The 23,794-nt window shown below is 30.9% G+C and overlaps 4 protein-coding genes across 5 annotated transcripts; 2 read left to right on the top strand and 2 right to left on the bottom strand.

Annotated features, from left to right (window-relative positions):
* Positions 1-381: 381 nt before the first annotated feature.
* Positions 382-6,158, top strand: LOC110613827 (developmentally-regulated G-protein 2). Of its 2 annotated transcripts, none has more exons than XM_021755170.2 (12): positions 382-570; positions 794-888; positions 1,005-1,072; positions 2,153-2,229; positions 2,557-2,737; positions 2,922-2,978; positions 3,432-3,506; positions 3,859-3,978; positions 4,747-4,917; positions 5,248-5,361; positions 5,468-5,638; positions 5,830-6,158. In XM_021755170.2, the coding sequence occupies exons 2-12, from the start codon at positions 819-821 to the stop codon at positions 5,923-5,925; spliced, it is 1,200 nt and encodes a 399-aa protein (XP_021610862.1). In that variant the 5' UTR covers positions 382-570; positions 794-818; the 3' UTR covers positions 5,926-6,158. The 2 variants fall into 2 exon arrangements, with proteins under 2 accessions (XP_021610862.1, XP_021610863.1); XM_021755171.2 differs by having other exon boundaries at positions 411-570; positions 767-888.
* Positions 6,159-8,959: 2,801 nt separating this feature from the next.
* Positions 8,960-10,653, bottom strand: LOC110612793 (F-box protein At5g49610). The gene is made up of 2 exons (XM_021753595.2): positions 9,935-10,653; positions 8,960-9,617 (listed from the first exon to the last, which is right to left on the bottom strand). The coding sequence occupies exons 1-2, from the start codon at positions 10,459-10,461 to the stop codon at positions 9,068-9,070; spliced, it is 1,077 nt and encodes a 358-aa protein (XP_021609287.1). The 5' UTR covers positions 10,462-10,653; the 3' UTR covers positions 8,960-9,067.
* Positions 10,654-12,141: 1,488 nt separating this feature from the next.
* Positions 12,142-12,591, top strand: LOC110612695 (putative RING-H2 finger protein ATL53). The gene has a single exon (XM_021753470.1). The coding sequence runs from the start codon at positions 12,142-12,144 to the stop codon at positions 12,589-12,591; it is 450 nt and encodes a 149-aa protein (XP_021609162.1).
* Positions 12,592-12,724: 133 nt separating this feature from the next.
* LOC110612821 (vacuolar protein sorting-associated protein 2 homolog 1) lies at positions 12,725-15,682 on the bottom strand. Its single transcript, XM_021753634.1, has 5 exons — positions 15,563-15,682; positions 15,252-15,382; positions 13,892-13,996; positions 13,282-13,542; positions 12,725-13,129 (listed from the first exon to the last, which is right to left on the bottom strand). Exons 1-5 carry the CDS (start codon positions 15,597-15,599, stop codon positions 12,989-12,991), a joined length of 675 nt encoding a protein of 224 aa, XP_021609326.1. The 5' UTR covers positions 15,600-15,682; the 3' UTR covers positions 12,725-12,988.
* Positions 15,683-23,794: the final 8,112 nt, after the last annotated feature.

Genomic DNA, 23,794 nt, shown 5'->3' with positions numbered 1-23,794 from the left:
TTTTAAATTAAATAAACAATTATTTTATTAGCAGTTGACAAAAGTAATTTGTTTAAACCAGTAAAGAAAAATAAATATTTTATTTGAATATAATATTGTAAAATATATTACGAAATCAGCTTATAAACATTAACGTGAAAGTTTTCTTTTTTTGCTAATCGTTGAAAAATTCAATATTTACATTATTTTATATTTAAATTTGAAATAAATTAATCTAACATTTAAAATCAAAATTAAATATAAACAACTAAGATGGAAGTAGAGGGACAAAGCGGAGCTTGGCCCCCAAACTATTGAATAAATAAATTTTTTATTTTTCACATTAATATTTTTTCATAATACCATATTATTCTAAAGAAAAAATGGATGAAATCGTGATACTTGTTTTAGTTTTCAAGAGAAAATCGAGAGAACGACCTGGATCTTCTTGCTCGATGAAATGGGCCTCCAACGAACCGCTACATAAATTCTCACAGCCCTAAATGTCTTCTCCTTTCTGACTGTTAATAGTTAACAATCGACACCTGCTCTACTGTACCCGCCACTCTCATCTTCTCATCCCAGCGCCTGGTAATTGGGATCGGCGAGTCCTTCTTCAGCTACTCATATCTATCTCTTCTTTTTATAGATACTAATTCTTTTAAACTTAGTTTTTCTTTTGAAAAAAAAAAAACAACTTGGTAATGTTGATTGATATATGTTGAATTTACTATTTTTCATGTTGATTATGGGCTTGAACTCGGTTAATTATTAATCCTGCTTGTAGACCTGAAAATTTTTGTTGTTTCTGTAGGCGGTGAAAGCTAAAATCAAGCAGAATGGGGATAATCGAGAAGATTAAAGAAATCGAAGCCGAGATGGCTCGAACCCAGAAAAATAAAGCTACAGGTTCTTGATTCACATATTTCATGTCCGTGTTTAATTGATGCCATTGAATTCCTGTTCTCTGGTATTGAAGCTTTATTTTCTTCAGCTCATTTTGTTTGTGTAAAATTAACATGCAGAGTATCATCTTGGTCAGCTCAAGGCAAAGATAGCAAAGTTAAGGACACAACTGTTGGAGCCTCCTAAAGTATGTAAATTTTTTTTTTTAAAAAAATTTCTTCCTGCTCCTGTCTCTCTCCCCAGTATGCATTTGTTGATGTTTGATATGGTAGTGGCTGGCTTGTAAAGAAGCTTAGGCTTGCCGTGTGAAATTATGGTGCTTATGCTAGCATGCAGTGACTGCCTTCTGGTTGCCCACTTTTACGAAATCAGTTTCTTGGTATGCATTTCGTGCGTAGCTACTAGAGGTCCTGGTTGTCAATGGGATCTAACTCCATAAAATGAGTATCAGTTGTTTAAGAATAACAAATTCTTGCTAGTGATTGTTAGACAGCAACAAGGCCAGTGTACTTCCGTAATTCTTTAATTATTTGTTACAGACTATCAATAGATTCAGTACAGTATGGTTGTATTCGTGTAAGTTGAGCCATCTGAGGATGTTGGTGCTACTAGGTATCTAACATTTCTTTGTAAGTTATTGCTTGTGGTACATGGACTATGACTGTGGTTGTCTGGGGAATTCCAAAACTGTTCAAATTTGGTGCATCATTGTGATAGAGTAAGGAATTTGAGACACAGTATGGAAAGGTAAAATAGAGAAGGAAAAGACCGAGGAGATTGGCTTCAAATTAATAAGGAAGCATTCAAAGCTTCAGATGAAAGAAAACCAATACAGAAGAAAACCCTTTTTCCCTCTTTTACAAAATTAACTCCCCATAGCCCTCCTCTAGAATTCCTGTTTTATTTATAACCCTCCAATTACTCTCTCTCACATGTGACATGCGTATTTGGGTATAACAGAATATCTGACAGCTCATGGGAGGGTATCTTGGTTCTTCTAGAATACACCTTCCACGTGTCCCTATTTATTCCTCTTCCCTTCTGCCCCTCTCCAGGTTCTGCCCTGTTGCCCAGTTGTTCATCACATTGTCCCTTCCTATCTGTGGTTGAGTTGATCTGTATAGCTGATGGTATATTGTGGATTGTATTAATTATATGTTCATTTTGCTTTGCTGCACTTGTTATTTTTATTATTATGATTTTCATGATTATTTCCATTGCTTTTAGATCTTTTGAAAGATTTGGTAATATTGCCTTTTTGAATCAGGGTTCTAGCGGTGGTGGAGATGGTTTTGAAGTTACAAAATATGGCCATGGACGTGTTGCACTGATAGGATTTCCAAGGTATGCCAACTTTATGATTTGCCAATGTTATCCTTTTGTGTGTGTGTGTCTCTAATGCATGTCCACACTCGTGCAAGAAACATAAATAAACTGATTAGGAATTGATGCTTTGGCATGCAACTTTTACCTTCACAATACAAGTTAGGATCAGTGACTTCTATAGGAAATTATTCTCATACAGGGATTTCCGATGTTATAGTGAACTCTGTATTGCCTTATTTCTGCCCCCTTTTTTCCCGTGTAATGTCCTTAAATTATAAGAGAATAATATTGATGTGCATGTGCACTTAATGTTGACAATCAAATTTTATTTTCTATTGAATGCAGTGTTGGGAAGTCAACTCTTTTGACAATGTTAACTGGCACTCACTCGGAAGCTGCATCATATGAGTTCACAACACTTACCTGTATTCCTGGGATTATACATTACAATGATACTAAAATTCAGCTGCTTGACCTTCCGGGAATTATTGAGGGTGCTTCAGAAGGCAAGGGACGTGGAAGACAGGTAGCTACGCCTGCTTATTTCTCATCTTGTGCTTTTCCATCCTGTTTCAAAGGATGAAAGGTCCTCAGAAGGTTATGATGGTTGTTGAATTGACTATATGCTTCTTGCTTTAGTTTATCTATCTTTCTGCCCTACTGGCTGTGTATCATTTGAACTTAAAACACTTTGTTTTATTCTCTCTTAGGTTATTGCTGTTTCCAAGTCTTCAGATATAGTCTTGATGGTTCTTGACGCCTCAAAAGTAAGTGTTTGTGTACCCTATATGGTGTTATGCTACCATCGCAAGCTGGCAAATGAACACAATGGCTAGACATTTTGTTGTCTGATGTCCTCTCAGTTGTGATTGTCTATTATTGACCTCTTGCATTGTTATTTTTTACTTTGATTAATTTTCCATTTAAAGGGTGTTAGCATATTTCAGCCATGAGTATTTGCTGTGTTCAAACTACTTCATATCCGTTTCCATTGTCTTTCTCTCCCCTCTTTCTTTTTAATATAAATGTTTAGTAAGACTAAGTCTGAGAATTTGCTTCTTCATTTTACTCCAAATCCCTTGCTAGAAAAATAGTATGTTGTTTGCCCTTTGCTGTTTCATTGAAGTTCCATTTTTCTTCCCTTCATCCTAACTGTATAAACTATTGTTTCCTCCTTACTATCTGCAATTTTCAGTTAACCTATTTGCAAATATTTGTAGAGTGAGGGCCATCGGCAAATATTGACTAGGGAACTGGAAGCTGTGGGTTTACGTTTGAACAAGAGACCACCTCAAGTAAGTTTGTCTATTGGGATGCGGATTTAAGTATATATGACAACTTAAAGGGTAACCATTAATCAAATAATTAATGTTTATTAGAAGTATATTGGATAATCACTGTTATAGATCATCTGCTTCCCACCTCAAGCTTGTCACTTCATCTCACCTTAAATTTGCCATTTTCCTTCAACTTTTATCCTTTAAAGCACTTACTTGAGTTTGAAGTTGAACTTATTGATAGAGTATCTCACTTCCGGTGAGGTCTGATCTTTTGTCATCGAGATTGTTTCTAGTGTGCTGATTAGCATTTGCCAAATCTTTAAGGATGTATTATTGGTGTAATGTTGTTTTTTGATCTCTCTGTCAGATTTACTTCAAGAAGAAAAAAACTGGTGGCATCTCTTTCAACAGCACTCTACCTTTAACTCACGTAGATGAGAAACTCTGTTATCAGATTTTACATGAATACAAAATTCACAATGCAGAGGTACTTCGTGTTTGTGCTGATCTCATTTATACCTTTTGCGTTGGTGATAGTACAGCAAAATCAGTCTACTCAAATGGTTGATTGTTAAAACACACATGGGTCATTGACTCATTGGGATTATGCTTACTTACTCCCCCCAACACCACCCCCCTCCCCCGCGTCTTTATCTCTTTTGGCTTGTTTGAGCCTAATTAATTCTTCACTTTTGTATGACAAAAGGGCTGTTTGGCATTGAGGCTCAAAAAGTGCTTTTTAGAAAAAGCATCATTTTAGATGCTGTTGAAAAAACAATTTGAGAAAATAAGTTTTGTTATTTTACTGTTATTATAACTAAATCATATCAGAAATAATTTAAATTATTTTCTAATGTTTTCTAAATAGTATATTTAATAAAGTATTTTTCTCACCAGCAGCTCCAACAGCAGGCAGATGAGAGAATTTTACTTTGATGCCTGATTAAGTTTGGCTTTCTAACTAAAGCAAGATTCTTCATATAATAATTGGTTATATTGCCACATTGCCAAATCAATGTTAGTTTGATGCTTCGAATTGTTCTTAAATTAATTCTTCTTTTGCCTCTTTAAACTTTTTGTGTTCTGCAGGAGTCTATATTACTAATTTCTTCCCTTAAAATGTTGTTCCTGTTGTTTACTTGCCGTTTGGGGTAGATTTGTGGAATAATCAATGTTGAAATGCTTTTCCCATATATCTTTGTTCATTACTTCTAGTTTTCCATATGATACTTATTTGCTGATGAGTTGGATATAGGTGCTATTTCGTGAGGATGCCACAGTCGATGATCTCATCGATGTCATTGAGGGTAATCGAAAATACATGAAATGTATTTATGTTTACAACAAGATAGATGTTATTGGTATTGATGATGTGGACAAGTTAGCTCGCCAACCAAATTCTATTGTCATTAGCTGCAATTTGAAGGCAAGTTCTGCATATCTTATATCTGTTAAATTGTGGTGCTAACACGGAAAACATGTATCAGCAACAAAAACAGAAAGAGGGCCATCTTAATTCCACTTTCATCTACTTATATATTTATTTACTTTTGGGTTTACAGACTAATTCTGGGTTTCTTTATGTTGCAAAAACATGTTATCATTGTGTTAAACGCCATTTGAAAGCCACTTATAATACACAAAAAAAAAAGGAAAAAAAGAGAGAGAGAATCAGAAACATTGTGCTAAATTCCCCAAATTATGTGAATAGCTCAAGGGACCTTGATCCTTTTTTTCGTCCATGGTTCTTAAACAGCTCAACTTAGACAGACTGCTTGCAAAGATGTGGGAAGAAATGGGGCTAGTGAGAGTCTATACAAAACCACAAGGCCAGCAACCTGATTTCTCTGATCCTGTAGTTCTTTCAGCTGTATGTTGCATGCTTTAGATCTCTTAATTATGCTCTTTTTTTTTTTCTTGGTTTTGGGAATGACCAGTTTCTTACAGTTCTAACTAATTTTTATCGTGTATAATAGGATAGAGGTGGCTGCACAGTTGAAGACTTCTGTAATCACATACACAGGAGTTTAGTGAAGGATGTGAAGTACGTTCTGGTGTGGGGCTTGAGTGCACGACATTACCCTCAACACTGTGGCCTTAGTCATGTTCTCCAAGATGAGGATGTGGTTCAAATTGTCAAGAAAAAGGTGACGAATACTTACTAATTTGATCATACAAAGATTAAGCTAACAAGCGTGAATGGCTTCAATAGCTATTTGGCCACATTTCTTGAAAAATTCAAGATTCCCGAAATACAAAAAAAAAATCTAATTCTTAGATGTCCTTTTTCTTCATGATAGTTGTTCTGATTCCTGCATCTGCTATTGCAATTTTCCAGGAAAAGGAAGATGGAGGTAGAGGTCGGTTCAAATCACATTCAACAGCTCCTGCTCGAATATCAGACAGAGAGAAGAAAGCTCCCTTAAAGACTTAAACAAAGTACGATTTTGCATTGGTTGAGCTTCTGGATGTTAGTGCTTAATCGAATTAAATACTGGGAGGATAGGTGGACTGGTTATAGATACTTATAATTTTGATACACTATTGATGGTCTTCTAATCATCCTTTCATTTTCTTTTCTTTAATTTATTCACTGTCTGAATGCTGTATTTTAAGAGATGTTCAACACTTTTTAGAATTATAATGAAAAAAAAAATATTTCAAGAATGAATGAATATTTGGTGTGGCTCATCTTCCCTTCAGGAGTATGTAGCCAGTCATTTCTACTTGAGCTATGCACTGTAATAACTTGGAACTTCATTGTTATCATGCACTTGCCTCTAGCGATCAAAATAAAAACTTAAATATTTATTGACAATTTGTTTCCTAATTCATGTTTTAGTTTAATTTTATTTTTATTTAAAAAATTCAATTGCACCAGTACGTGTATATATATAATAAATTATTATTATAATATGATTGATAACACACTTAACAACTATCAATTTATTCAACTTGTGGAGATGGGTATGAAATTTATGTATTGTATTTCATTAATTTATACATTGTTATCTTTAGATAATTTAATTTTAGGGATCCCGGGCCAATAAAAAAAATTAACCAATTATTCAGATACGGCCACTCCTTAAAGAAACATATCTCACTGAAAATTATTCTCATACTATATGATAAATTGGGCTTATGCTTATTGTACCCATCCATATTTGTCATACAATTTCCTATTCATACCTTAGGTATTCTCCTTCATATGGCTTCTTTATAAAATTACCAAAATTTGAAAATATTTTTCTTTTCTTTTCTTTTCTTTTTACTTTCTAGCCAGGTACCATTCAAATTATGAAATTGTGGTGAAATTCCCTTATAAGTGAAACTAGGTTTTATTCATCGACCTAATGTTTTTTTTTGTTTTGTTTTTTTTTTTTCTTTAAGATGACCTAGCATTCTCTTTCTTTTTCTTCTGCCTCTCTCATTCTTTTACTTTCAATGATTTTTCTTCTCTGTACTTATAGTCCATTAAATTTAAACCCTTCTACCTAATAACTTGATTGTTGTATGTTGTAAAATACTTTTTATTATGACTTTAAACTCCATTATTATAATATATAGTTGTTATAACAAGATATTTAGAAAGAGTTTTCTTAAAAATTCTATGTGTTTGATGAAAAGCTAAGTACCACTAAAGATGAATATACTCTTCGCCCTAATAAATTGATTAAACAATAAAATTCAGTTTCGTTATTTCAAAATTATTGAATTTTTATAGGTTTTTTGATAACTGAAAAATAACTTATCTGTATAAAGAGAATAATATATATCAGTTGACGTTTTTCTTTTTCTAAGTTTTTTTTTTCATAAAAGTTTTGAACAAGAAGATTTTGCAAACTTCCATAAGTATTCTTCTTTGTACTATTTTTTCCCAATTTTATTAATGCTATATTAATTATTTTACTTTATTTTATTATTATGAAAAGCATGAGAATATGAGATAATATCATTTTATTAAATTAGTATTTTTATTTATTTTTTTAAAAGAATAAAATTCACAATGTAATTTTACGCAACACAGTTGTTTGACTAATTAATCACAATCAAATAAAAATTCTAACATATCTCTAAAATAGACTTAAAAGAAAAAATTTAGAATAATTTCTCTTATTAATTTTCAATTATACTCATTTTAAATACATTAAATTTTATTAAATATTAAATGATATTTTAAATTTTTTTTAAAAAAATAAAATTAAATAAAATTATAAATTATAATAATTAATTTATGTGTTATTATAGTTTAAAAAAATAGACAATAATTTAAAACAATTAAAAAATAAATAAAAATTATAAATAAAAAAGAGTGATACATAACTTTTTTTGCTTTTATGCTATTATTATTAGTATGTGATTTTTTTAATTTTTCACTTCATACTTTAATACAACATATTAATCTCAAGGAAATAAAAATTTTAACATATTTTATTTATTTTTAATAATAAATGAACTAAAAAAATTTATAGCCAACTTAATTTTATGAATTTTATTTCTATGTGAATAATAACAATAATAATATAAAAATTTAAAATTATAAAAAGATTATACTCTTTAATTTTAAATATATCATAATTACAGAATTTTAAAACTAAAAACTGACTTATATCTTTAAAATGATTAATAAAAAATTATTATATTTTTATTTTTTGAGTTATAAAATATGAAAAGTGGTATATTGAAATTTTTAATTCATTTTTTAGTTATATATTTTTGTCATTAACTTTAAACATTTAAAAACCTGCTAAAAAATTAAATTTCAAAAAACATAAATATTTATAAATTTATAAATAATATATAATTAATACATAATTAAATAAATATACAATGTGCATATGATATATTAGTTAAGCAATGATATTAGTAAAAAAAGTTACATAATTTTTTTTCACAAATTAAAATATATTTATTATTTGGATAATTTTTTCAAAAATAATGTATTATTTTATAATTTTATATAATAATAATAATAATTTTAAACATTAAAAACCCACTTCATGCTGGAAAATGCCTAGTAATTTAATGATAAAACTAAAAGTAATGGTGGATTTAAGGGCCGATAGGGATTACCATTCTCTGAAATTTTAATTTTCCTGAATATAAATTGATTTTAATAAATTAAGCCTCTTAGATTTTTAATTAAAATTTAATTAAATATTGCATTGCATCCATCCTTCATGTATGGGAGAGTAGAATGAATATGAGTAAAACTTGAAATAAAGAAATTTTATAAGTAAATAAATTATAGATTTCAAATAAAAAATAATATAAAAATAATATGATTCTATTTTCGACCTTCACTTAATGTAGGTGCATCAACTTCTTCCATATATAATATAAATATATTTTATAAAATTATCTTTATTCAAAATTAATAGAATCTCAATTCATGCATGTATGTAAAATATATAATTTTTTGCTTATATCTCCGATAACTAAATTATATATATTTACTATTACATTAAAAAAAATACAGTAACTGTCTGAAAATTGAACTTTCTCAATCCCTCCACCCTTTAACTAGAAAAAAAATACATCCAAAAGGAAAAAAAATAAAAAATTCCAAATTGGTCCTACCCAGAAAGAAATACAGGCTCAAAATCTGAGTAGAAAGGAAAAGCATTATGAGGATAAAAATGCTCATCAACCTTACAAGTAGTTGAATTTCCACCATGAAAATTGTAAAATGTCACACAACCATACCCTAAAACAAGGGCAATATCATTTGCAAAAAGATCAACAACACTCCCACAACTGTTCACCAACACTTCTTCTTCAATCTTCCAAGTCTGCCTAAAATAATTCTCCATCACCCAAATCTCCAATTTCACACCTCTCTCGCATAAAATTGCCAGTTTTCCTTCACGTTGCACCAGCTTCTTGCTACAAAGCTCATGATTATTGTCATCAACTAGTTGTTGTGGCAAGGACATTAGCTTCCATGTCTCACTTCTGACATCAAATGCTAGAATCTTCCCACAGTTTGTGAGCCAATGAATTGCTCCCTTTGCATAAATAGCCATTCCATCATTCAAGAAATCAGGTATGCCTAATTTTATATCCTCTGACCATTTCCAAACTCCCCTTTTCGAATCGAAAATTTCACATAACATAATGAAATATCTGCCATTAGAAAAAACTATTGCTCATATAAGTGCATTGTTTTCTTTTAAAGAATGAATATGAATATGAACATGAACGTATGGACATGAAGAGGAGGAGAAGAAGATGAAATATATATTATAAAAATTAAAAATATAGCTATTATATTTTATCGTTAATTCAATTATGATATTTTAAATGGTCAGTAAATAATCATTAATTAACTTTAATAATTATTTTCTTAATCTATAAAAAAAAACTATTTTTTTATAATTTGCTTGTAGTGTATGAACATGACATGGACATGAAAAGAAGAAGAAGAAGAAATATATGCATACCGTCTAGATTGTCGATATTGAGGCTCTGAGAATCTCACAATCTTGTAATGCAAAGGTTTAGAATGGAGAAGAACAATGGCAGCTTTATAAGTCAAAAATTTTGTTTTAGGGTTTGGCATTTTCACCCATTCTTTAGTAGTAGGCTTACAAACGTAATGCCTTGGTTTTAGGCCATTATATGTAGAGCTCACACAATACACCAGCCCTTCATTGGAAACTGCTTCAATCTTCATCCTCTCAGGTAAGAATTCCAATGAAGGTGACTCATGAACCACAAGCGGACTATCTTTGCAAATAAAGATAGATTTTTTTTTGTACTTTTCAAAAGCTTGGATGAAATATCCAGCCACCATGGCAGTTCTTTGACAGTGAAGCTCTATGAACATTGAACCATAGGTTAAATGGTTCCACCATTTGCTGGCTAGTCTGCATTGCTTGAGAGTTTCATATGTAACCCTAGTTAGAACTTGAAAGATCATATCTTCAGGCAATGTTGGAGATGAATATTGGACTATCTCAATCTCCATGGAGACAGAAAGGAGAGAACCTCCGCAGAAGGAGACTTTGTGAAAATATGTTTGGTTTTCTCTTTTTCAGGGACTATATTTATAGACATATGATGTGTATGAGAAAAGCAAGTGGTAATGCAAAATTAGAAAATTAATTGTGGGGATATTCATAAATCCAAGGAATATTTGATTGTTAATAATTAGGAAATAAATTAATGTATTCATTTGTGGAAAAAATCAGAGGACATACTTAAAGGCCCCATTAAAAATAGAGACTTAATTTCGGAGAAAAAAATTAATTAAAAAATATTTTTTTAAAATCAAAAATTAAAAATTGAGAGATAGAATCTGAAATCTCTCCAATTTAATTAGATGAACTTACCATTAAACTAGACTTATAAGTGCTAATTAAAAAATACTTGAAAAATATGTGTATAGAATAATAAATGTCATCTACTGAATTAGAAAATTAAATTTTAATAAAAGACATAATTTTATGTCAAACCCTTTATTAATTATCAAGATAAAAATTTGATATTTTGAAAATAAAATTTTGCCGTAACAGAATTATGTTACTTGAATTGCAAGTTCGCTGCTGCAGAAAAATGACAGCGAATACAACATAAAAAAAATACAAATCTTGAGACTGATGACACTCATTTAAGGCCAGCTCTCATTCTTGCAAGTCAAGTATGCACAAAAAGAGAGGTTCAAGAACTAGGAAGCAGATGTATCGGAAGAGTTTCACCAACTCCAAAAATAATAAATGAATAATTAATCTATAAGGCATGATGGAAAGTAGTAAAATTTAGAAACTCCTACCAGATTTATGCCTTCTACAGTGAATATATAATCCTCTTATATATAACAAATTTCTATAAAAAAGTAAAAATTAAAAAAAAATTTTAATGAAAACTATTAAATTTAAAATAATAAAAAAAAAAGATAATAATACAAAAAAAAAAAATTTACTGTCGCTCGATTATGAAAATCTATATTCACAACTATAAACCTCAAAATCTACATTTTTATTGAATTAAATTATCTCACAAAAAATTTTCTATTTATAAAGAATAGGAATATATTATAAAAATATAATTATTTTATCCATTTAGAAATATAAATTCTATATTAAATAAATTCAACTTTTCATATCATTTCCCTTAAGCTTAAAATCTTATCACTTCTAACAAAAACAAAACCAGTGCTAACTTACGTTGTCAATCAAAAGCAATGCTAATTTCATCGGAAATTTGTTTTTGCAGTCCGCGATTACCGAAGAAAAAATTTATTTAAGGAAATTTGTCCAACTCGAAAATGCATGGATCTTTTCCTTTTCAAGTCCAATATGATACTACTTATTGGATTCAATAGATTCCAGAATCTGAGCCAGCCGGCTAGGTCAATAAGTCATAATGGAATCTTCCTCTTTCTCTCCTTCTCCTAGGACTATAATTTATTGCAAAAACTTACTACAAGCCAGTTAGCAAGGAGACATAAGTCTCCCAGCTATTACACTGCTATGCTCTCTGTAAATTTCGCTGGTCTGTATGGCAGATGTTTTCAGCTACATTAACTAGAGCAGCAAAACCAGGATGGTGATTCATCTCCACCAGTCACAGCTTTTGCAGACCTCATCCAACATATTGGAAGCACTTTTAACAGCCTTCTGCTGAAGCCAGTGTCAAGTTAGAAACCATGGCCATGCTTTGGTATGGTCTTGTGCTGTTTGGAACCATTGCTATTGCATTTGCAGTGTATCTTCTGGTAATGACAAGATGGTGCACACCCCATGATGTGTTTTCTCATCCAGGATTAACTAGCCCTGCACAGCAGATTACCAGTGCTTCACTGAACCTGAGTACATATTCAGCTTCAACGTTCAAGTATAAGAAAGGAATTGGAAATTCAGAAGTACCTGAAACTGAATGCATTATCTGCTTATCAGATTTTGAGGACGAGGAATATGTTCGGCAGCTTTCACATTGCAGGCACTTATTTCATGCTACCTGTGTAGACATGTGGCTTTACTCTCATTCTGACTGTCCACTTTGCCGGACACCAATCCATCGACTGGATTCTAATGATGGCGTATTGACAACGGAGAACTCCACAGAGGGCCTGCTAGATATTAGAATTTCATCTTGAGCTTTCTCCTCCACCTGATTTTTTATCTGACCAAATAGATCATGAAAAACAAGTAATCGTGATAACATGATCACAGTCTAGGAAGGTTTTCTTTTTTCTTTTTTCAACTTCCACATAATCACGAGCTCTTCCATGTTCAACACAGTTACTGAGAAATGTTATTAAAATATCATTAAAAATCATTGTCCATGTTTGCTGGGATACATGAAAGTTAACAGATTAGCAACAAACACCTCAGAAATGTGAAAAGGAAATTAGCAGAAGCTCCAAACAAACTATATACAAAACGAAATCTAGTTCTTTCACTATTACACCAACTAAGCAATTCAGAGATGAGTGTTGAACAGTCCATGTTTGTCTATATTGCAAAGCAAAGATCTTCTCATCATCTCCCAAATCACATCCTTCTTAAATTATCTAATCTTGCCTGTAAATCATCATCTATCCCACTCTCTTCATGAGTTCCAGTTGATTCAGCTTGGGCAACCTTGTCCTTTGCTGCTGGTGCAGAGACAGCAGCTGACGGTGCATTCACCAGCTTCACAAGAAAGGAAACATCACAATCATTATAGGATGCCTCAATTTGCCTCTTTGGAAGGCACAGTATTAGTGCAGACTGGGTAATGTTTTTCTTGCTTTAATAGCTAAATTTATTAGAATAATGGGAAAATATGAGAGAAATGGACATACCTCATTATTGATGTCAATTCCAATCTCATCAAGCACCTGATTTACAAGCTCTTCCGTTTCTTCTTCTTCAGCATCTCCTTCCAAAGCATCATCAATAGCATCTCCCATAACCTCAGTAACCATTTCCATCTTTTCGTTCTGCCTCTCAAACTCTTGCATTATCTTCTGCAATGACGGCAAGTTCATCTGCCTATTCATCTGGCCCATTGCCTTTGTGACACCTTTCATGGCCTCTCCCATTGCTTGAGTTGATTTCAGTGTCTGGAAAACAAATTTGTTTTGAACATAAAATAGTTGCCAGTGCCAAATCATATAGATAGGAAAAAGCAACTTGACTAAAATGTGAATTCTAGATCCACCAGCGCCAACACAAATAAAATATCACAAAAAGAGATTTCTTCTACTCTCCATATGTGAAGATATTCAATGCTGAATTTAGAACTTTACACAAAATAAGAAAGAGCTTAAATGGAAATGCCAGATCCAAGAGATGGAGATTAAGAAGTTGCCATTCACAGTTTCAAAACAAAAAAGGAGCATAAGTGAAAAAAAAAACATTGCCTTCATGAACGCACAAATAATTAATGGATATCACAATCTAAAAACACACCTGGATTCTCAAAGCTACACCCTGGAGTTGTGATTTAAGCTTATAAAACTTTTCAATCTGATGTCGTGTTCTTATGAGGTCTTTTGCCATTACCCTAACAGCTCCCTGAAATGAAAGGACACAGCCACCAATCAGTCATACAGTTAAAAGTTAGCCTGGTAGTGAGGAAAATTTTGATACATCAGTATATCATATCCTTGCCCTTATGCCCTCAATACACAATTATACAAATTGGCACAGAGGACAAAGTGATCAATCATGGAAAAGAAGAAGATATAAAAGACATTTACATGATACATATTGATAAATAATCATGACATTAACTACGACCATTGGAAGATACTGATTTCATTCAACAAAGTAAAGATTCATAGAACTGCTCAAGAACTGATAAAAAAAGTAAAATAACAGATTCCAACAAAACAACCTCGTAATCCAGTGAACCGATAAATCCATCATGCACATAAAATCAGATGAGAATTCTGAACCTTTTTAAGTAGCATCATTTTCAGAACTATAGTAGGTTTCTCAATAAACCCTTAAACTCAGGGTCCTCCACAAGCATTTACCAAAAAATTTTCCCAAATATTCATTGACTCAAACTACTGGGTGTCTGGGTCCTCCACTCTCCAAACCCCCCCCCTTAGGAGCTCAATCTCTCTCTCTCTCTCTATCTCTCCAGAGAACTATTTCCAAACATTATCATATGACTGGTCCACCCATATGCCAAATGACTGCCTATGCATCCCTTCTTCCTGCGTTTTATCAGAGTTAACTATTTAGTCCCTATTTCTAATCACTCACTTAAAACATCTTTGTAATTTATAAAATCAAGATCTTTCGCCTTCTACTAAATAAGATGTTAGTCAACTTGATCAATGGGAAAAAATGTATGGATGTTTAAACTTACATGGACTAAACTATTTATATACTTAAAATTATAAGGACTAAATGGATGTTCAAGGTTAAAATAAGTTGACTAGTGTTTTATTTGATAGAAGGGCTAAAAAATTTGATTTATTGAGTCATTTAGAAATAAGAAGTAAGGAGTTAATTTTGACAAAAAAAAAGACAGAAACCTGGGATTAAGTCACCTAAAAAGTGCAATTTTCATTCGGCCAGTCTTCTATAGGCTTTTATGATAAGCAATACAACAACACAGCTACGCAAAAAGTTCCTAGCTATTATGTGACCAAAGTATCAGCAATTTGATGTTGTTATTTTTCAAAATTAATAACGAATTATCGACGGTTCAGGCGATAAACTTCATTGCAAGAGGATACCCAGAAAGCATAAAAGGAAAAGGAAAACAACAAAAGCAATAATTCAACCCATAAAGAAAGCAGAAGACGTATTTCACCATCTGCCCTTGTTTAGCATTCTTCTTTATCTCAACGATCAGCTTCTTTTCTTGAGCTTGAAGACCCTGTCTTTCCCTTTCTATTTCTCTAATCGACTTATCTATCATCCTCTTATTCTCCCTCAGAAGCTCTGCAGCCAGGGAAAAAAACCCATAATCAAAACCCAAATTCTGAGTAATACAATCAATTGTTACATTGTTGAAATCAATTCAAACACCCATAAAAGCTAAGAAGTTCAATTAAAATCCGAAACAAAACGCACACCACTAAATTCAAATGTTGTAGAAGAGAAAATGAACTAATGGAATACCTGCAGGCGTCTTTCTCTTGCCAAATAGAAAACTCATTTTTTCTTTGTAAAATCTCTATCTTTCTATTCTGCTTGCCTTCTCCAATGGAAGATAGCTTTGTATTGTTTTCTTTTGATTTCATTTCAACGCGGTACGGTAGTTGGGAAGGAAAGTGAGTCGTGAGCTGGATGGGATGGGCCCACAACTTGTCAAAGCCCAGCCCATTTTGAATATGAAATTGCGGCCCATTGACCCGCTGAAAAAATCAATTTAAGTTGACATTGAAAACTGGATATCAGTTCATTCAATGTAAAATAGATTCTGCAGTGTTTTATAATATTTTTTGATATTCTAAGTCTTATTTAATCTGATATATTAGTATAGTAATAGCAGCTATTTTAACTATAAATTTTTATTTTCAAAATCTCAATTGACTGTTTGATGATACAATAGCAAAATTTTATTTGAAAATTGAATTACGCCAGACGAAATAATTTATAAGTTGTTTATATTTACTCTAACAAGCAACCTTGAAATGCAATCGGTAAAAAAATGTCCTTTTTTTAAGATTAAACATAATATAATCTATTTTATTAATAATAAAATTATTTTAAAAAGGTATTGGCCTTAGTTTATAAGATTTGCTTATTAGATGATCAGATTTATTTACAAACTCTAAATTAAGTTAATATATTTATTTATAATATTTTTTAACTATAAAAAATAAAATGATAATATTTATAAATTAATTTAATCAAACATAATATACTATATTGATTAAAATTTTAAATGTTTATAAATTTAGAAGAGCTAATAAATATTTACAAGTTAATTATTATAAACGAAGTCAAATATCCCGTTAGCTGATGTATATATCAAATTTTAAAAAAATACATCTTTTGGGGTCAAAATCTATGTTAAGGTCATCGTTTAACCACTACATTTGTTCCGAGCTAATATTAGTTAATTTGCATTGTCTTGTCTTCTCTTGTTTGTACTTGGAGGTTAATGGAGTAGGTTGAGCAATTTTTTAGCTAATAATATTTGAGTAGAAACTATGGCTTGCTAGCCTGGCCCAAGTCATTGGCATTGGCAAGTCCCTCCGCCCAATCCAATAGGACTTGGACTCGCCCACGCACACATTGGGTCTGCGCAAATTTATTTTCTCGTATTTCAAATACAAAAATTAAAATAAAAAAATCAAACTGAAATTAAGAAAAAGAAAAATAGTTTAAATAAGTTACATCCAAAATTGTCCCTCTCAATTAAGATCATTGATTATATATGGACCAAAGCTCAGCTGCCAAATCTACAGTGGAAACTTCATTTTCAGGAATGCATTGCATAGCAAATACCAAATTAATATTCATGAGCAAGCAATGGCCAATCACCGACAATTTAAAAAAAAAAAAAATCCAAGATTTAAAATTCCATAATGCAAAACCAACGAGATAAAGATTCATACCAGATTTTTTTTTTCCCCTTTATTTTCAATCAAATTAATAAGATTGCCTGTATCTAGTTCTTGATGTTGAAATCAACGGTCGCTGCAATTTCACTATTTTAAGCACATTTTTTGGTTGGTTTTTGATCTTGTCTTAGGTATTTGTCTAAATACATAAAACCCACATGGCATCAACTAGGTGAGTTGATCAATCAAGCTTGTTATGATTTCAATCAAGTCACATGAAATGACAAGCATGAAACATTCCCTCCGAATTATATAAAAAAAAAAAAAAAAATCTTTTGCTTTAATTTTGCAATAATACAAATATGCATTTCAACTTCTAATTTGGTCCATATCTCATTTATTTACATTTATTTATTTTCCTTATAAAAATCATACTGATATTCTGAGAGTGAAGCATCGACAGTACTTTAATCACATCAAAACACGTTTTCTTTTCAAAAGGATCTGCCATTTTCCCATTAAAGTGTTAATCTCACATCGAATTTAAAGAAACTTCGCAGTGACTCTAACTACCTAATTGATTTGTGGTGGCCAGAGAAGAGATGCATGTGGCTACTGGCTAGTATCATTCCCCTTGGTAGATAAACTTTGTCATAACACGCACATAATCAATAATAAAATATATTTTTATTTCTAAAAAAAAATTGGTATTATTAAGAGAGGTAGTTGCAAACTGTAAAGAATTATATTTCTGTGGGCTCTACAGTAGGATACACAGTTAAAAAAAAAAAAATCTAATATGCACATATATGAAATGAGTAAAAATTTATGACCTTTATATATAGTGTGAGCAGAAACATGGTTGGTACTAAGAGATCATAAACTTTGACTGGTATTGAAGAAAGCTTCCCACAGCCATGTCCTACTTCTAAATATAATCTACTGAAGCTATGATTTGAGCATCTAATGCTTTAGTTCAACTGTTCAAGCCATGTGAAAACTCACCTATATTTTACCTATAAAAATGGCTTCTTTTTTCTATTATTGAAAGCAATATCTTTCTTTTCTCTTTTTTTTTCCCTTTTTTAAAATCAAAGATAAAGTAAAAAAAAAATAGGGAAAAAAAAAGAGAGAAGCGCGTACTTGGTTTAGATCCAAATTATATTTACAATTTCTGAAATGAGTTTATTTAATTTGATTAACACCAAATTAATTAATTAATTAATATCCCTAATGGAAAGGCTTTTTGTTTTTTTTGTTTTTTTATGTTAATAATCGATCCATGCAATCATTATCGTTTGATGGCAGATCTTCTCAATCATATACATGAGTGCTAAAAGTGTTTAACAACATTAATTAAATAATTTTAATCTCTCTGTATAATTTATCTGACATCAAGGAGAAAACACAGAGCAAGTTTCTTGCATAAAAATACAGACTTGTCTTTGTTTCTAAGTGCAATGAAAAGAAGAGAAAGACTTCTATATATGTGCAGGCCATTCTTCCAGTGCTTCTTTTCATGCACACACATTGCCAAAAATTTTCAAGCAAAGCTAAAACTCATAGCTGGAAATTAAGTACATCTGCCTGGTTTCATCTAAAGCCCTCCTCTTAGGAAACTGTCACCTTTCAATGATGATTTTTTTTCTACAAAAACAAAAGAAAAAAAAAAAAAAAAGGAGAATCAACTATATCTGGCTCATTTTCTAAGCAAGAAATTTGTTAGACGCTTTTTTCTTCTTCTTCTTTTATTTTAGTTAATAAAGTTAAAATTAAACTGAATCAGAATTCAAAACCACACTGGAATACTTCTATTTTGTCTAGAACCTCTGGAATTTGCAAGTTTCAGGCAGAAACTGATCCAGACCAATTTCCATGTCTAGTTCTAGTTTCCTCTCTCTGTTGGTCTATTACCAAAGGGAAAATAATAATAGAAAAGTTGGCCACAATAATCACCTCGGGATCGCCAAAATGAAAATTCTCTTATTTCACTTTCTGTTTTCACACCCCACACACGTCCACAAAACCCTTCTTCGCTTAGCTTTAACTAAAGCTGCCCTGTCTCTGTTACCAAAAAATAAAGCTGCCTTGTCTCTCCCTCCCATTTTCCTCTTTTCCCTTAATTTCCACCTGAAAATATTACTTTTATTCATTCTACGTGGGCATTTTAGTAATTTCGATAATGCCTCAATGACGTGGCCACACGTGAAGGGCAATTACAAGTGTCAACTGATGGATGGTGGTGATTCTTTTGCTAGGCAATACGGGGTCATTGGTAATTATCGAAGAGGTCCCGAGTCTGATATTTTCCCTTTCTTTCTTTCTTTTTTTATTTTTTTTTAACAAAAAATTGGGCCTAAATTAAGGCTGTAGCGTTATAATCTCTTTTTAACAGATAGAATCTCTCTCCTTTCTTGTGTTTTTTTTTTTTTTATCTTCTTTTTCTTTTTATTTTTATGAAAGGCTTTCTTCTACCGAGATTATTGGCTTCCCCAGCTTCCCTTTGTCCCTGTCCCGGTGATGGGTGCCCTCCCTATAGCTAAAATGACTGTTTTATTTTATTTTTAAGATGGTTTCGTAGAATAGCTTTAACAAAAAGATTCTTACCTACATGCCTGTATTTTCTTTTCTTTTTTTTTTTCTATGTTTTTATGGGATATGCATATGAAAAACCTAAATGGATACTTTCCAATAAACCATGAAAAAAGAAGAATAGTGGAATTTGTGGAGTGGAATCTCGATCACACCCATCTCTCCTTTCTCTTACTTTGTCTACAATTTAAATGCTTCTTCACGGTCTAAAGGCAATAACTCGACTCAATTAATAAAATATGACTTCACTTTCTTAAATATTTAGTCATCGTTTTCACTAATCTAACATTGTATGTATCGCAATCATTTTTTTTAATTTTTTTCAATCCTTTTGAATTTACTTCTTATACTGATTTCTTATTTTTACTTTAATATTCTTCATAAAATTAGAATGACTCTGCTTAAACTTCATTTATCGAGTTCTTAACAATAAAAGAGATAAGAAAACTTTAAAAAAGCAGAGAGTGTGATGCACTTGATTTGTTAGTTCTATTGTGTATACGATCTATTAAGCTCTCAACCTTTAAGGTTTTGTGACTCTTGGATTTTTTTTTTCTTTCAGCCTTAAAAAGACTATATGTTATTTGCTTCCCTATAGATCTTAGATTTATTGATGTAATCTTGGTTGTTTTATGACCATTTAATGAATATTATCTTTGATTAAAAAAAGAAAAAATTCAGGAAGCACGTCTCCAAGAATTTCCAATTTTCTTTGGCTCTTTTTCTTTTATTTTATAAAAAATGAATTGATACTCAATTAGTTCTTACAAAGGCCAACACTAAATCAAACAGCCCTAAATTGATCAGCAGTACCATTCTCCAAATTAATGCTATTAAAACCTGTTAATCCAATAAATTTATATAGTTATGTGATGAAATTGTTTAATTATATGGATTTAAAGCTTTAAAAAAATTATTTGATAATTTTTTCGTAGCTATACAACAATTATTTTTAATTTTTCTAAAACCAGCTTTAGTTTGATAGAAAAGTCAAACCGATAGAATTGGTATCTGAAATTTTCCCATCAGATGACTTGACATAAACTATAAATTTTTCACATGCATGTACTGATACATAACTATATGGATTAGAAATTTGGTGATGCATTTATCATAAACTTTGTCCTCTTCTCCAAATTATTGAACAAACATGAGTTAAAAACAAAGGTTATATGGCAAACATTAACAGCAACATGCATCAAATCCCATGAGACAAAGGAATCGTTAAGACATAAATTATTGCTTGTACGTGGCCCATCATGCACCCTTCTCCATCAACATTCATAAAGTCACTTGAACCAATCATCAACTACTTTGTGGTCTGAACCAAAACCCTAATCCAAATTTGTCTGCAACACAATACCCACATAATTAATCTGATTACATGCCTGTTAATCATTCAATACGAACTACATGTACATGCATGCATGCATGGTTGGTAAGTGACATGCATGACCCTCCATGCTTTCCCACAAGAATAACAATAAAGTTTCTGATTAGATGAGTCTTGTTTTTATTCCAGAGAATGTATAGTTTGATTATTTGCTTAATTACAATATGTCATTAATTTACTTTAATTAATTTTTTTTCAAGAATTCAAGAGACTAAGACAATAATTGAGATAATTTAATTTGTTCTATGGGTGTTTAGCTGTCCTGGGACTAAGTACAACTAGTATTATGCATCTTACCATATAGAAATTTTTGTGCACTCAAATATTCAAATCCGATTTAAAATTAATTATTTCACAGATTCTATTTCTCTAATCTCCGATCTTCATATTTAGCCATTTTGTCAACTATCTGTCCATTCCCTACCCATTTCATTGATTTCACTCTCTCATCGATTAATTTATTTTAATTACTTTAATAAAATTCATGGCAATAATGTTGCAGTTAATTGGTTGCATGGAAAATTACCTATAGACAATGTGACTTGTTGATTTTTCAATTGAATTAACAAATTAACACCTTATAGTACAATGGTCCCCATACGTTAATTAATTTTTAAGACTACAGCCATTTTGAATCTATAGTACTTTTGACTATAGGATAGCCTTTTCTTTTCCTGTACTCTAAGGCTCTAACCTACCCACTTAATTAAAATTAATGATTACTTAATTAGCAGATCACACTGTTATGATTCAGTGGTCCTCTCTTTAAGTCTCCAATGCTGAAGCCGTTGATATTTTTATATTATTAATTAGCAGCACTAACTGTTTTTGATAAGCATGCATGTGCTAAGAATGTTTAGTGAGATAATTTGAAGGGCCTACTAAACAAGATTAGTATCTAATATGAGATTTTGTGTTATTAATAATTCATTTGCTTGGGTGATAAAATTCAAAAATGTTGTGATTGATCTAAATAATAGAGGGTTTTTCTCATATTCAAAAAGCAAGTTTTCTTATAATTCAACCTTTTGTCATATTGTTAACCATTTTTTTTCTGTATCTGATTGATTTCAGTAATAAAAAAAATTAAAGAGATTCTTTAAGTTGCATCACATTTCTATAATCCATGAAAGCAGTTAATAATTGGTTATTTAAATTATTTAAAGATGGGAAATCAAAAGTAAAATATAATTAATATTTGCTTTTCCATTGTTTAAGATAGAGAATATTTGAATCCTTCTCATGCAAGAATTTATATACTAATCTTTTGACATTAACAATAACAATAATAATGATTTTTTTATGTATAAGTTCAAACAAAATTTTGAGTCCATATAAAGTTGGTGTTTCCCTCTACGATCCTTTGAGTGGCAAAAGTGTTATCCCTACATTCTTTTTCAAATGGGATATGAAGGCATGGAGCTAATTTGACCTAGAAGATTTTTTTTTTTTTTACCTTTTTTTTTTTCTTCTGAACCCATATAACTTTGGAATCACAACAGCTAAAGTTGTGAATTTTTTGACATTTTTGCATTTGTAGATCCAAGACACCAATGATCTTCAACCCAATGATCTTCAACTTTGGTCCCCTAAAGACTATTCTTCCAAAGGGTTTAGTGAAGAAGGGATCTAACAATATGAGAATGATAGCAGCCCAACAGAATTGAATAAATCAAACATTTAAATTTAAATATTTATAAAAATTAAATTTATCGGGAAAATTTGATTTTAATTAAATTAATTTGATTCAGTTCGGTTTGATTGGTTGTCTTTTTTAATGAATTTTTTATTTTTTATTTTTTATATCTTATAATTAATTTTTTAAAATTTAATTGTATTAGGATTTTATATTATTAAAATAATATGATACAGCTAACTAATTAGTTCGAGTCGATTTTATTAAATTTTTTATAATTAAAATAAAAAAATTAAAATAATTAATTTTTTTAAAATTAAAACTAAACTAAATCTAAAAAATATAAAATTAAATTAAAATTTTAAATTGATTCGGTCCGATAAATTATTTTGATTTGAATAGAATATTATTTCCTCTAACAATCATATCAAAAGCATAAAATAAAATGAGTAAAAAAAATTAAGAAGTACAAATAAATTTAGTTATAAAGACTTAAATCACAAAGGTGAAAAATAATGTCTTAGAACATGTTCTTTTGTAAAATTAGATTTTTTTTTTATTATTATTTAGTATAACTCAAACAGTAGAAGGCAATCAATCAAGAAAATGTCATAAAATAGGCTGGTATGAAAACGAGAAAATAATGGAGACGCAGTCTTTTTTCTTTTTTTTTTTTTTTCAAATCGGAGAAGACAAGTAAAAAACTTTAGAGCCCATGCTTATACCTTAGAAGCCAACCAAATTTGACATCAAGCCCTTAGAAGATCAAAGTTTAGATCCTTTTGTCTACATCTTTAGGGACCATCCACATCTTCCTCTTTCTTTTCTTTCCACTAACATCATCAATTCACCTTCATTTAACTAGATATTTATTACCCACTTCAGAACACTGATACGGTCACCGGAAAAATGCATTCCGGCGTATGGCCGAGCAACTTCTATGATCCATTGTAAGGCAATTAATTTTATTTTGAAGCAAATAAGGACCCACTTGAAAAAAGAAAAAAAATCTCTTGCCATGGATGGTAGAAAATCTGCCTTTGCTTTAACTTCATCTTCTTCTTCTACACCATCTTTACTCTTTCTTTTCTTCCCTTTCGCGTGTGAACGCGATTGCAGAATCTTTCAGTTACTTCTCCTTTACTTTATATTCTCCTTCTTTATATATATATATACATATAGTCACAGTTTATCATGCATGTGTGCTAGCTAGCTAGCAG

This window comes from Manihot esculenta, chromosome 4 (assembly GCF_001659605.2).
Source record: "Manihot esculenta cultivar AM560-2 chromosome 4, M.esculenta_v8, whole genome shotgun sequence".
NCBI lineage: Eukaryota > Viridiplantae > Streptophyta > Magnoliopsida > Malpighiales > Euphorbiaceae > Manihot > Manihot esculenta.
The sequence above is the reverse complement of the archived record's forward strand: the minus strand, read 5'-3'. Positions and strand labels throughout refer to the sequence as shown.

Bases quoted from the DNA above. Each gene is read 5' to 3' on its own strand.
- LOC110612793 (XM_021753595.2), bottom strand. From the start codon at position 10,461: ATGGAGATTGAGATAGTCCAATATTCATCTCCAACATTGCCTGAAGAT. The intron at 9,618-9,934 runs GTATGCATATAT...TTCTAATGGCAG, and splicing joins CAATATCGACAATCTAGACG to ATATTTCATTATGTTATGTG.
- LOC110612695 (XM_021753470.1), top strand. From the start codon at position 12,142: ATGGCCATGCTTTGGTATGGTCTTGTGCTGTTTGGAACCATTGCTATT.
- LOC110612821 (XM_021753634.1), bottom strand. From the start codon at position 15,599: ATGAGTTTTCTATTTGGCAAGAGAAAGACGCCTGCAG. The intron at 15,383-15,562 runs GTATTCCATTAG...CCCTGGCTGCAG, and splicing joins CAAGAGAAAGACGCCTGCAG to AGCTTCTGAGGGAGAATAAG. The intron at 13,543-13,891 runs GTGTGTTTTTAG...TTTGTTTTCCAG, and splicing joins GTGTAGCTTTGAGAATCCAG to ACACTGAAATCAACTCAAGC.
- LOC110613827 (XM_021755170.2), top strand. From the start codon at position 819: ATGGGGATAATCGAGAAGATTAAAGAAATCGAAGCCGAGATGGCTCGA. The intron at 3,979-4,746 runs GTACTTCGTGTT...AGTTGGATATAG, and splicing joins ACAAAATTCACAATGCAGAG to GTGCTATTTCGTGAGGATGC. The intron at 5,362-5,467 runs GTATGTTGCATG...CGTGTATAATAG, and splicing joins ATCCTGTAGTTCTTTCAGCT to GATAGAGGTGGCTGCACAGT.